Below are 15,034 nucleotides of genomic sequence, written 5' to 3' on the forward strand. Positions count from 1 at the left end.
ATATTTTTTATATATATATATTTTTAATAAGAGAAGCCTGCCACTTCTGTCCTTTTCTGACTCCATCCTACATACCCCCATACTCCCAAAGGGAGAAATTCCAAATCTTTTCAAATGGTGTTTCAGTTTCTTTTAAACTTTTAGAAGTTTATTGAGATGTGATTGACATACAGCATTCTGTAAGTTTAAGACATACAATATGTTGATTTGGTAAAAGCTCCATTTCATTTTGATATCCCATGTGAGTGAATTAGCAGATAGGTCATTCTCAACAGTGTAAACGGCCTTATAGAGATACTCACAAATCTATTTCCTTACTTGCTACCTCCTTCCCAAGTTTCCTGCTAGACGGGCCATGGTAATATCTTTCAGACATCTCACACTCAACATGTCTGAATACTGAATGTGTCCTCTTCATTAGCAAACCAGCTTCCTCTTGTAAGTTCCCTCGGTTAGGATTATATAGTGGTGACAGGCATTAGTTATGAGACTGACGCTTGGATTAGTTTCTTTCAGCCAAGGTTTCTTTCATCTATAAAATGGGGGTAAGAGCAGAATCTGTCTGAGAGGATTGTGTGTGAAAATTAATTAAATAATAAAAAATATAAAATGCCTGACACACAGTAAGCCCTTTAAAAATATTAGCTTTATTGTATATGTATGGCTGAGGCCCTTCGCAGTTCACATGAATCTACCACAACATTGTTCACTGGCTATGAAAGAAACTGAAAGTCTCTCAGTCCTCCGACTCTTTGCAACCCCATGGATGTCTCCATAAGTCTGTGGAATTCTCCAGACCTGAATATGGAGTGGGTAGCTGTTCCCTTCTCCAGGAGATCTTCCCAACCCAGGGATCGAACCCAGGTCTCCCGCATTGCATGGGGATTCTTTACCAGCTGAGCCACAAGGGAAGCCTGTTTATTGGCTATATCCCAATAAAAAAACAAAAAGTTTTTTAAAAATGTATTAATTTTATTAGCATATTATTTTTAAGACTCTACTCTCAGCTGCGCAGGCTCAGTTTCATCATCTCTTCCCTCCTACTAATCATCTCGTTTTCTTGGTTTTACTTCTGCTGCTGCTGCTGCTAAGTCGCTTCAGTCGTGTCCGACTCTGTGCGACCCCATAGACAGCAGCCAATCAGGCTCCCCTGTCCCTGGGATTCTCCAGGCAAGAACACTGGAGTGGGTTGCCACTTCCTTCTCCCTTGGCAGAATGGCATTGAAACATGTAAAATATCATGTATGAAACGAGATGCCAGTCCAGGTTCAATGCACGATACTGGATGCTTGGGGCTAGTGCACTGGGACGACCCAGAGGGATGGTATGGGGAAGGAGGAGGGAGGAGGGTTCAGGATGGGGAGCACATGTATACCTGTGATGGATTCATTTTGATATTTGCAAAACTAATACAATTATGTAAAGTTTAAAAATAAAATAAAATTTAAAAAAATAAAATAGAAGATCAAATATAAAAAAAAAAAAAAGAAAGTGAAAGTGAAGTTGCTCAGTCGTGTCCGACTCTTTGGGACCCCATGGACTGCAGCCTACCAGGCTCTGCTGTCCATGGGATTTTCCAGGCAAGAGTACTGGAGTGGGGTGCCATTGCCTTCTCCCTTTACTTCTGCAGTCTCTCTCAAATCTGTCTTATTTTACTGCCCATTTTTGGGCTCCCATTACCTTTCTGCTGCAGTACTATCCTGATTGAGCTTGCTGCTTTTTGTCATTTCCTGTCTGTTTCATCTTGCATACTGCTATCATTTATGGCCTTGAAACAGATTCGATGTCACTCCTCAGTTCCAAACCCTTAATGACGTCCTGTTGCATCTGTAATCTCCCTCATCATGGTAATTAAATCTCTACATTTTGAGTCCTGCTTGTGTTACTCAGTTTTATCACATGCTGCCATGATTCTACAGTCTAGCCCATGCTCAGTCGCTCAGTGGTGTCTGACTCTTTGCGACCCCATGGACTGTAGCCTATCAGGCTCCTTAGTCCATGGAATTTTCCAGGGAAGAGTACTGGTGTGGGTTGCCATTTCCTTCTCCAGGGGATCTTCCTGACCCAGGGATTGAACCTGTATCTCCTGCATTGCAGATGGATTCTTTACCACTGAGCTACTGGGAAGCCCATGTCCATCTATTTGCCAGTCCCTGAACTTTTTTCTACTGAGCCTTTGCTTTGGTCATTACCTTGACTTGGAATCCCTTGCCCTCCCATATTGTCTTTTGAAATCCCATCTATTCTTTAAAATCCAAGAAACCTCCTAAAACATATTAGTTTTAATTAGTGGTTCTCCCACCCATGCTCTTTTGACACTTTACTCTAGTCCTCAGCAAAGTCTGCCTAAATGTGTGAGTTTGCTTTGATAATTGGTCAGGGCCAGGAAGACCTTCTTTCCTATGTTATCTGACGTTGTCTTTATCTATAGCTTTTTAATAAAACCATATTAAATTTTGTAAAATGCTGCTAATTAAATACTACTAAGTAAAATACTAACACCAGAGTTGTACAGACACAGATTCTTGAACTTGAGGAGAATTATTTTTCATGGAAAATACATTGCAGAAAATGGCAGTGATAAAGATTCTCTGATTTTGATGCCTCCACATAGAGGAGATTCAGTTAGATACAGAAAATTTCTTCTTTCCCAACTTTTGAGAACAGCAAAATCTTGTAGTTACTCTGTGTTTGTTCTGGGAAGCCATGTATTTGAAATGGAAATGGATGTCTGATAAATCATATACTCAGGAGTTAAATAATTAATGACAATTTGATACGCTTTTTACGTATTTGATTAGATTCTATTAGAGCTGTCTCTCCCTCGGTATATAATTTGTCTGTATATCTGTATATTTTAAACTTTTTTTTTTAAGTTCACGAGATAAAACTTCTGAAGGTGCTTGGTAGTTCTTGTCACTTGTTGAGGGGTATGGGAAGTTTTGGAGATTTCTGTATTATGTTACTGATGTATTTGTATATTCTTTAAGTCACTGGTGTAGAGAAATAGTGGGCTTCCCTGGTGGTTCAGACCATAAAGAATCCACCTGCAGCGCAAGAGATGAAAGTTCGATCCTTCGAGGGCATCTTCTCCAGGAAGACCCTTTGGAGAAGGGAATGGCTCCCCACTCTAGTATTCTTTCCTGAGAAGTCCCATGGATGTGGGACCTGATGGGCTGCAGTCCACGGGATCACAAAAAGTCAGACACAGCTGAGCGACTAAGCATGCACACATAGAGAAATAGTAATCAGTTCTCAGGGTTAATTTGCTTTTAGCTGCAGATAGATGCTCCAGTTACCTTTCAGAATTTGGGGTGAGTAAATTCAGAGGTGGTTTTGAAAGATAGGGAAGTCTGATTATATTCTTGACCTCTTTAGGAAATGATGATAGTTAGTACCTTAAGTTAATGTAACTTAGTGAACATTTGCTAAATGTTCTCAATGAGTTTTAAGCTGTTTTTGTTTTTTCCAAATGCACTAAAAACCAAAGGTATTAACTTATAAATACTATGTCTTTATAGTGTGTGCTTTAATGAGAATATCACATTAATCATTTAAAAATAGTGACGAGTATAAGTGCCCTGTTTTACATGAGTTATGAAAGAAGGAATGTATCTGTGAAAAAAAAAATCTTTTCCAGTAGTAAGTGGAGAAGCATGGCAAATCCTTAGTGCCTTAACTCAGGTGGTCAAAGTTAATATCACCAGTGACGTCCTGGGACTTCATGTGCCCTCTAGTATTATGTGATGAGTTAGGTACCTACTCAGGTGGTCAAAGTTAATATCACCAGTGATGTCCTGGGACTTCATGTGCTCTCCAGTATTATGTGATGAGTTAGGCACCTCTGTGGTATTGTGACCATAAAGCTGATAACCCCAGTCAAAGCATGAGAAAAACATCGGCTAAATAGAAACTGAGACACCTTCTACAAAAATATGTAACTGGTACTCCTCAAAACAGTTTAAGATCATGAAAAATAAGGAATGACTGAGGAACTATTACAGACCAGGGGAGACTAAGGAGATGGTGTGGATAAATACAACGTAGTACTCTAGATTAGATCCCTGGATAGATAAGGACATTAATGGAAAAAGTAACTGGTGAACCCTGGATAAAGTCTAGGGTTTAGTTAATAGCACTGTACTGACAGTTTCTTAGTTTTGACAGATGTACCACAGGAATATAAGATGGTACTATTAAGGGACACCATTGAATGAGGGGTATATGGGGGAATGCCTTGTACCATCTTTTCAGCTTTTCTGTAAGTCTAAAATCCCATAATAAAAAGTTTATTTAAAAAATAAGGAATATTTTTCAATCCTCTAAATTTATGGAATGTCTAAGTGCAAGGCAGTGTGCTCACCACTGCAGGGGATAGAGTGCACAAGACACCCTCACTGCGCCTGCCCTTAAGGAGTTGTCATCCTGTTGGGGAATAAGACACCTGATACACAGTGGGACATGATGAAGCCAGAACAGAGTATGAACAAGATGCTGTGAGGCGTGGCAGGCGTGTGTCTGAGTTTGAAACTAGACACTAAATGAAGACTGGGAATACATTTCTGAGAAGACAGCGTTTAAAATGAATTTTGAATGGGCAAGATTTCTGTAACCATAGTCATTGGAAAGGAAATGATACCTATCACACCAGCAGGCCTGGGCTCTTGAATCACAGACCTGCTCTGTCACTTACTAGCTCTGTGACCTGGACAGCTTATTTGATGTTACTAAAGTCTTTGTTTCTCCTTGTAAAATAGCATTAGTAATTTCTGTTTCAAAGCACTATTATGAGAATTAAATGAGGTATACATATAGCTTAACAAAGTATCTGATACATGAAAAAAGTGCAAGTGTTGGTTGCTCAGTCACGTCTGACTCTCTGAGACCCTATAGACTGTAGCCTGCCAGGCTCCTCTGTCCATGGAATTCTCCAGGCAAAAATACTGGAGTGGATAGCCATTCCCTTCTCCAGGGGATCTTCCCAGCCCAGGGATCGAACGTGGGTCTCCCGCATTGCTGGCAGATTCTTTACTGCCTGAGCCACCGGAAGAGCCTATCTGATACATGGTAAACTCTTAATGTTACTATGAGAAAGAGAGACATAGATTATTGATATAAATAGGCCTGGGGCCTGGAAAATATAGAATGTTTTTGGAAATATTGAGTAGTATATGTCTGGAAAAGTAAATCAGGACCATACTGTGCATGCTTAGACTTATTAAGCAGAGTGGCTTGAACGTTTTTGGTAGTTGTTGGTAAATCATTGAGGATTTTGGTGTAGGGAGATTAAGGAGATTGAGTCTATGTTTTAAGGTTGTAATAGAGGGTCATGTTGGAGATTCTTTTGCAGGCTACTGCCTTCCCCTTTACCTGGTAAATGAGATTAGTGTTTCTTCAGGTTTAAAATTCTATGAAATGACTCCAAATGCTCTGAATAATACTGTTCTAATCTGTTACCATGTAACTTGGGGGGTCTCAAAAGCATGACCATTAGTATATTATCAAATACACTTAATATGTGTTAAGTAAAAAAGGTCATTGATATTTTTAGATATATTGGCTTAGTACTTTTTTTCAATAGGTGATGGTTTTTGCTTCACCTCCCTCCTTTTTTTTTTTTTTTTTTTTTAGCAGCTTAAGCAGATAAGAGTTAAACAGTACTTCATTGACTTCCTGTGAAGCTTTGCTGAAAGAAGTTCCGTTGTATCTATTTTTAAAGCTGATTACTGTGAGCAGAGGATGCTGCTATTGAGTTATAAATGTCATCTCAGTATGTTCTCACTCAGCGTTCTTTGGATGACACTGGTGCTTGCATATAAAGTTTTGGAGTTTAAAGAATAGAAAAAGCAACACAGTTATCCCTGAAATGGTACCAGTAAATGAAATACTTAAAAGCATTGATCATGTCACTGTTGAGCAGTATGATTATTTCTCACCATCTGTATAGGTTTTACAGCTCACACCATGACTGAGTGGCAGAGTGAGTTATATTATGACCTTATTTGGGAAATACTTTACTGCTCCAAAATGGTATTATATAATGGTGTGCAGCTTGTTTGTCAATCCTTGTATTAAGTGTTAATCATTCTGAAATTTACTGCCTGGGAAGTACAGGATCATTGGGTCTACAGATACTATTAAAATAGATTATTAAGGTTTTCCCCACCAGTGTTTTATTATAAAATTTTTCAGTCATACAGGAAAATTGGGAAAAATTTCACAATAATTGTATACCTATCACCTAGATGCTACAGTTACCTAAATTATTGTTTTCAAGAGGAAAGTTCCACTTTCTTTGCTTTTTAAAAATAAGAGTTCTGAACCAGTTTGAACCATTTTCACATGTGACAGTATTTTCACTTAGCTGGGATGATTTTTGATGTTATTTTTTCAGAAATGATAAAATTCTTTGAGTAAAATAATTTAGTACAAATTCTGGAATTTAGTAGACCCCTAGTACTAGAGTAGACAACAGTATTTTAATTTATCCCCATATACGGTTCATACAAGTAACTTTTAAAATTCCATAAGATGTAAGTTTATTAAATTTTTGCAGGCAGAAATAAAATGTACTTTGAAAAATTCTTGTTTCTTGACATAATTTCTAGCCCTCTGTCATATAAAGGTAAAGTGCTGGCTTTTTTTCTCTTATGACTTCTTCAATCTTATTATGCAGTTAAACTGCTGAAGTTAAGGTTTCTTTTCCAGTTTCAAATCAGTGATAATAACATACATTTATACATTTTTATAAGTGGAAAGATACCTTTGGGAGTAATTGGTTCCAGTTTCCTTATATTACATTTGAGTCAGAGGAGGCTCAGAAAGTTTAAATAACTGTTGCAGGACACAGTAGATTAATGGGAGACCAGGAAATACATTTTAGATTTCTAGTTGTCTTTTTCCCCCTATTTTTTGGCCATGCTACACAGCATATGGGATCTTAGTTCCCTGACCAGAGACTGAACCTGTGCCTCCTGTAGTGGAAACATGGTATCCTAACCCCTTGACTGCCAGCGAAGTCCCTAGTTGTCTTGACTATTATCATATATATTTTCAAGTACTCTTTTGTAGAAAGAATAAACAGCATGCTGTCAGTTATGCAGTTTAGCCACTGAATGACAGCAGCTGACTATCAAAATGTAGTTTCAGAAAAAGTAACTGTGAGAATATCTTTTTGAATACATTGGACTGATTGTTTTGTAAGTCATCATTGAATTTTTTTCCTAGATCTCAATCTCTTAATATTAATTTCTCAAAAGTCTTTTTCTTGAAACTTTTTTTGGGATGGAACATTCTCGTTATAACAAAAAAGAATGGTACTGTTCTCTGTACTTAACTTAAACATTAATAGATACACTTTAATATAGAGGGTTAATATATCTCCCCATACTATGTTCTTTTTTCCATTTCCTCTTTGCGAAGTACTTTGTGGCCAAGAGTAACATGGCAGCTTGTGTTTTAGTATTTTGTGTAATAGAAAATTCATTGGTTGGCCTCCTTTAAGGAGTTTTCTGTTTGTTTCATATTAATATAAAGGCTGCTTTCCAACACTGTCTTGCTTGATCTATAGAAATGGTGATTGTGGTTTCTGTCAGGTTGTATTTATCTTTTTACTTTTGAAGCTAAAACAGGAACAGTGGTCATTTAATTTTCAGTATCCTTATGTATTGGTGACACGTAAATCTTAGTCCCTTTTAGCTGAAAGTATACATGGAAACATGTATACCATTATATTAGGCCTGAGGTACAAAGGTACTTTGGCTTTTAGAGTAGGACCCGAGGTTGGGGAGAAGAACTCACACCAGTCCTGAACCTTTTTAAAAACTGATAACTGCATACTGAATCAGCGTTTGATTCTGGGGAAGTTGTGAGAGGACAAGAGAAAAGAAAGATGGAAGCTATAGAGTAGAATTTGCAGTTACTTAGATGTGAAGGTTAGCGTTAAGGGTAGTAAAAACTGCCTTCAAATACTGAATTAAAGAAAAGCTTTTGCTACCACTCAAAGTTAAGAAAGACAAGTTTTGTCTTCAGTGCATTTACAAGAAAAATTGAATAGTTGTGTTCCTCTGTGCATCTTTGGAGAAATATTAGAGCACATTGTATAAGTTGAAGTAACTGCTGACAGAATTTTGAAATGTAATTTTTTGTAATAAGCCCAAATATCCATCATGCTTCATTGCTCTAAGGTTACAAGTTTAGACAGATTTTGCTGGTTAAATTCTGCCCTGAAGGCACTGAACCATAAGCCTACTGCCTTAAAATGTTTTTTAATAGAACTGCAACTCAGACCACTTACCAAATACTCTGATCCATGCATGGGCTTTTATAGTTTCTTTTTTTTCCTTTTAAGAAGTGTGATGCTTATGGTGCACATCTCTGGTGGTTTTAAGAAATATAAGCTGGCTTTTTGGGAGATGCATCCTTGAGTAGGAAAATGTTTTAAATTGATTTTCAGTAACTGTTTCAGCCAGCACTTCAGATTGTTCTTATGCACCTGGTGCCATTATATCCTTGTGGTCAATAACTTTCTCCTTGTTGTGGCTTACTCCACAAATTAAAATAACTTTTTGGCCCATTATATTTTGGTTTGTGTATTTTATCTCTCATCCAGCATAGTACTGGATACCTGGTAGATTCTTAGTGGAAAATTATTTGAAAAGTCAAAGATATCGACATGGCCCAGTCACCCAAAGACTGGCTTCCTGCCTTCACTTCAGAATTGGCCTGAAAAATCACCACTCAGAGAGGACCGTAAGACCATCCTCTCTAAAGACAGCAACCATACAGGCCTCTCTTTGCATACCCTGCTTTGTTTTTCTTCAAAGCCTTTTTCTCATACAACCCTGATACCAAGGAAATGGGAGTGCTCTAAAACCAGGAATTTTGTCTTGTTCATTGTTGTATCCATCCCTAGTGCCTAGCACATAGTATGAAGTCACATATTTTCTGGAGGTGTAATAAAGGTTAGAAATGATGCCAGAAGGATATAAATATACATCAGAAATGAATTCAGCCCTTGTGTACACAGATAACTGTAGTACAGGATGGGTTCAGATGACATGGAGAAGAACTGCATTGAAAATACTCAGGATATTTTAGAGGTTTGTTACCTCTAGCTAGCCTCTTAGGAAACTGACATTTAAGCTGGGTCTTTTTCAAATTAAGGAACAAATACATAGTGATTCGGAGACGAAAAAGTGAATCGGGGTAGCATGTATAAGAAAAGGTAAAATGAAAAAGAAATACAGAAAGGCAAAATGGTTCTCTGAGGAAGTCTTACAAATAGCTGGGAAAACAAGCTAAAGGCAAAGGAGAAGAGTTGAATGCACAGTTCCAAAAATAGCAAGGAGAGATAAGAAAGCCTTCCTTAGTGATCAATGCAAAGAAATAGAGGAAAACAATAGAATGGGAAAGACTAGAGATCTCTTCAAGAAAATTAGAGATACCAAGGGAACATTTCAGGCAAAGATGGGCACAGTAAAGGATAGAAATGGTATGGACCATTTCTTGTCCATAACAGAAGCAAAAGATACTAAGAAGAGGTGGCAACAATACACAGAAGAACTATATAAAAAAGATCTTCATGGCCCAGGTAACCACAATGGTGTGATCACTCCCCTAGAGCCAGACATACTGGAATGTGAAGTCAAGTGGGCCTTAGAAAGCATCACTATGAACAAAGCTAGTGGAGGTGGGTGATGGAATTCCAGTTGAGCTAGTTCAAATCCTGAAAGATGATGCTGTGAAAGTGCTGCACTCAATATGCCAGCAAATTTGGAAAACTCAGCAGTGGCCACAGGACTGGGAAAGGTCAGTTTTCATTCCAGTTGCAAAGAAAGGCAATGTCAAAGAATATTCAAACTACTGCACAATTGCACTCATCTCACACGCTAGCAAAGTTATGCTCAAAATTCTTCAAGTCAGGCTTCAGTAGAATGTGAACTGTGAACTTCCAGATGTTCAAGCTGGATTTAGAAAAGGCAGAGGAACCAGAGATCCAATCGCCAACATCTGTTGAATCATCGAAAAAGCAAGAGAGTTCCAGAAAAACATCTGCTTTATTGACTATGCCAAAGCCTTTGACTCTGTGGATCCCAACAAACTGTGGAAAATTCTTCAAGAGATGGGAATAGGAGATCACCTGACCTGCCTCCTGAGAAATCTGTATGCAGGTCAAGAAGCAACAGTTAGAACTGGACATGGAACAACAGATTGGTTCAAAATCGGGAAAGGAGTACATCAAGGCTGTATATTGTCACCCTGCTTATATAACTTATATGCAGAGTACATCATGCGAAATGTCAGGCTGGATGAAGCACAAGCTGGAATCAAGATTGCTGGGAGAAATATCAATAACCTCAGATATGCAGATGATACCACCCTTATGGCTGAAAGAGAAGAAGAACTAAAGAGCCTCTTGATGAAAGTGAAAGAAGAGAGTGAAAAAGCTGGCTTAAAGCTTAACATTCAGAAAACTTAGGATAATGGCGTCTGGTCCCATCACTTCATGGGAAATAGATGGGGAAACAATGGAAACAGTGACAGACTTTATTTTGGGGGGCTCCAAAATCACAGCAGATGGTGACTACAACCATGAAATCAAAAAGATGCTTGCTCCTTGGAAGAAAAGCTATGACCAACCTAGACAGCATACTAAAAAGCAGAGACATTACTTTGCCAGCAAGGGTTCATTTAGTCCAAGCTATGGTTTTTCCAGTGGTCATGTATGAATGTGAGAGTTGGACTATAAAGAAAGCTGAGTGCTGAAGAATTGATGCTTTTGAACTGTGGTGTTGGAGAAGACTCTTGCGAGTCCCTTGGACTGCAAGGAGATCAAACCAGTCAATCCTAAAGGAAATCAGTCCTGAATATTCATTAGAAGGACTGATGTTGAAGCTGAAACTCCAATACTTTGGGGCCACCTGATGTGAAGAACTGACTCACTGGAAAAGACCCTGATGCTGGGAAAGATTGAAAGCGGGAGGAGAAGGGAAAGACAGAGAATGAGATGGTTGGAAGGTATCACTGGCTTGATGGACATCTGTTTGAGCAAGCTCTGGAAGTTGGTGATGGACAGGGGAGCCTGATGTGCTACAGTCAATGGGGTCGCAAAGAGTCGGACATGACTGAGCAAGTGAACTGAAAATATTCAGTTTGGCTGGAATATGCTAGTGAAATTAGTTATAAAGGTAGGTTAGACCCAGGTTAGTGGAAAGTCTAAAATCAAAGCTGAGCTGGATTTTGTCTCATTGGTAGTATAGAAATTGTGTCCCCCTCCCCTTAAAAGGTAGGTAGTTATATGTGGTGTGATTGAACATGTATAGGAATAGACTAAAGACAAGTTTTTTGATTGAAGTATAGTTGATTTATAATGTTTCAAGGTTATAGCAAAGTGGTTCAGTTTTATACATATATTCTTTTTCAGATTATTTTCCATATAGGTTATTGCAAGATACTGAATATAGCTCTGTTGTACAGTAGGTCCTTGCTATTTATTTTGTATGTAGTACTGCAGATGGTGATTGCAGCCATGAAATCAAAAGGTGCTTACTCCTTGGAAGGAAAGTTATGACCAACCTAGACAGCATATTAAAAAGCAGAGGCATTACTTTGCCAACAAAGGTCTGTCTAGTCAAGGCTATGATTTTTCCAGTAGTCATGTATGGATATGAGAGTTGGACTGTAAAGAGAGCTGAGTGCCGAAGAATTGATGCTTTTGAACTGTGGTGTTGGAGAAGACTCTTGAGAGTCCCTTGGACTGCAAGGAGGTCCAACCAGTCCATCCTAAAGGAGATCAATCCTGGGTGTTCATTGGAGGGACTGATGTTGAAGCTGAAACTCCAATACTTTGGCCGCCTGATGGGAAGAGCTGACTCATTGGAAAAGACCCTGATGCTGGGAAAGATTGAGGGCTGGAGGAGAAGGGGACAACAGAGGATGAGATGGTTGGGTGGCATCACCGACTCAATGGACATGGGTTTGGGTAGGCTCTGGGAGTTGGTGATGGACAGGGAGGCCTGATGTGCTGCAGTCCATAGATCGCAAAGAGTCAGACATGACTAAGTGACTGAACTGAACTGTATATATCTGTTAATCTCAAATTCCAAATTTATTAACGCCTCACTCAAGGAAGGTTAGTGTAAGTCTGAGAATGTTGCTTTGAGGTGCTAGCATTTGATTGGAGAAATACAGTAGGCAGTTGGAAAGCTACCAAGGCCTAAGATTTGGGAATCTTTTGCAAAGCAGTTTTTGAATCCTTGAGTTAGCAAAGGAAGAGTCATAAGAGTGCATGGAGAAAGAAAGGAAATGGAGAGCAGATTCTTCAGTTTAGAGCAGATTCTTGGGAAATAGCTGTTTTAGGAGGATAGAAAGGAAAAAAGGAAGAACAAAAGCAAGTAGGAGAACCAAGAGAGGATGACACTGGAGAAACTAAGGAAAGACATTTTCAGGAAGAAGGAGGATTCAAACTGTTTCTTCCAAAAAGATCTCTGTTGTAACTTTGTAATATGTGTATTTTCTGTCATATATGTTACTCTGCTGTACTGTTTAGCATAGTTCTTTACACATAGTTCTCAGCAATTTAGCATATCTTAAGGGAATCAGGACTCTCTCTTGCTTATCTTTAAGGATTAACATTTTGCAAAATGTTATGTAAATATTAGAGTTTAGTGCATTGTGCAGTCTGGTGTCCTGCTGAAGACTTTGGGAAGTCATTGGGAATAATTTGTGCTTTGCAGATTTTCTATATTATTATCTGTGATATATATATATATATCTCAATAGTCTCTGTTTTTGTTTCCTGTTTATTAAAATAGTAACTGTCCTAACCAGCAACAATTGAAGGCTCTTAAAATACCAAGAGGAAAACAGTTAATGGAGTTTAGGGATTGGATAAGTGATTGTGTTTTTCAACGTACTTACTTGAGCTTTACAACTTACTTGAGCTATTTGGCATATGAATTATTTTAGACTGACTTCAATGAATATTGATTTTATCATTTTTTTGGTGCTTTCAGAAATAGGAAAATTAGAGTAAAACTTGATACAGGTGCAAAAGACAGATACCAGAAAACTTAAGCTGATTTGTTGAAAAGCTGATTAGAAAGGTTTCAGAAGTATTTTACCGAAAAGTTAGGGCTATAGGGACTTGGTGCAGCATTTTATCTAGGAAGGACAAAGATGGGACTAATGGTGAAAAGAAAAATCTGTGTTAAAGAGAATTTTGAGGCAATAAAATTGATCATGAATTGACTTGAAATTTTATCGTCTACTTGTATGACAAGAATTGACTTTTAATACATAAATACTAATTGTTGAGGCAAGGGAAAATAAGCAACTGTAATAGTAGCTGGTTTGGTGAATAGCAATATCTAAGACATCTGTATGTTGTTCTGTAGCAGTACCGTTAAAGATTACCGAGATAATCTGATTTAAGTACACACTTGAAAGTGGAGACATCATCTGGTGTATTGAATTGGTACTTTATCACCACAACCATTAAACAGAGGTGGTCAGGTGAAAGTTACCTTGTTAAAATCTAGCAGCAGCATGTGCACTTATTTAGAAATTTTTCCATGGTTTGGATGTTGGTTTTTAGTTTTTTATAAAGAAAAAGAAGTTCCTTAAAGAGGAAAACTTATCTCTTTTAGGTCTGATTAATGACAATATTTGTTCTGGATATTTAAATAGTCCTGTTTATTGAGGATTTTTAATTTACTTTTAATTTAGATGAGTTGGGATAATTTAAACATCCAGATTAGTTTATGCAAAGCAGGAAATAATATATTTTGCTTTTCTAACATCTCTTTTGTGAGTGAATGGTTACAGCAGTGTACAACTTCTTACACTTTTTGGTTGAGTCCTCTTTTATCTATCAGCCTAAAAAAGATAGATTTGTTCACAGAAGTTTATGCTCAGTTATTAGGCCTTATTAATTTAAGATTAAAAGTCTTGAAATAGATTACTGTTAAATTTTTTTTTCTTATTTACCTGTTAATGCCTATTTGAATGGAGGGACATGAGTGGACTTCAATGAATGCAACAGTCTTTCTTGCATTATAATCACACACCTGGTGTAGTGGATTCAGCACATTTAAAATAAAAATAATTTTATGTTCTCATTTAACCATTGCACTTCTGATCATTTTTAGGCGAAACCTGACCAAACTGTCCCTGATCTTCAGCCACATGCTGGCAGAACTAAAAGGAATCTTCCCAAGTGGACTCTTTCAAGGAGACACGTTTCGGATTACTAAAGCAGATGCTGCAGAATTTTGGAGGAAAGCTTTTGGGGAAAAGTAAGTGTCAAAATAATGAATTTAAACTATGAAGAACTGAAGCTTGTATTTTGGGTTTTTGTTTAGTTTGAAACAGAAAAATAATGAATATATGCATAACTACTTCCCAACTGTGGTAAATATTAGCCTGGTTTTTTTGTTGTTGTTGTTCTGATCATGTTTGTGTTTTTTTTTCTTAAAGAAGTAGATAGACCTTTGCCGTTCTGTTGAAACCCATGCTGTTCTCTTTTTTCTAATCCATTATGCTGTTAATGAACACATACATTTCAAATTATTTGCTATTGCAAGCAGTGCTACAGAAAACAAAATTGTATTTGCCTTCATATGCAGGAGTTTCTCAATACTTACTTAGGAGTGGAATTGCTGAGTCAGGGGTTTCACATCTGCTTTGCCATACATTGCCTAACTGCTTTCCAAAGTGGTTGTACCAGTTTCTATTCCTTTGAGTAGTATGCATGTGTTCCAGTAGCTCTGCAATTTGGCTAACACTGGTAATATGAATTGGTATCATATTTTGCTTTATATTCTTAATGACAAGGGAGCTTGAGCACCTTTTCACATTTGTCACCTGTCTAGGTTCTTTTTCTGACTTGGCTGTTTTCCTATAGACTTGTCTTTTTCCTATTGTAAGATACTAATTCTTTGTTAGTCACTAACATTAGAGATGTCTGTGGCTTGTGTTTCCACTTTGTTATATTGTCCTTTTTATAAAAAAAAAAATATATTTATTTGGCTGT

General features: G+C 37.7%; 1 protein-coding gene across 4 annotated transcripts in view; it reads left to right on the forward strand.

Moving 5' to 3' along the window:
• Nucleotides 1-15,034, forward strand: part of CBL (Cbl proto-oncogene) — a 99,409-nt gene that overhangs the window by 50,306 nt on the left and 34,069 nt on the right. For all 4 annotated transcript variants that reach the window (XM_086339642.1, XM_086339641.1, XM_086339643.1 and 1 more), the window contains one exon: nt 14,151-14,297. In XM_086339642.1, the coding sequence (XP_086195768.1) occupies nt 14,151-14,297 (147 nt within the window). The remainder of the gene's footprint in view (nt 1-14,150; nt 14,298-15,034) is intronic.

Source organism: Bos grunniens, chromosome 15 (genome assembly GCF_055505025.1).
Source record: "Bos grunniens cultivar Pamir isolate PY7600 chromosome 15, Bosgru_T2T1.0, whole genome shotgun sequence".
NCBI lineage: Eukaryota > Metazoa > Chordata > Mammalia > Artiodactyla > Bovidae > Bos > Bos grunniens.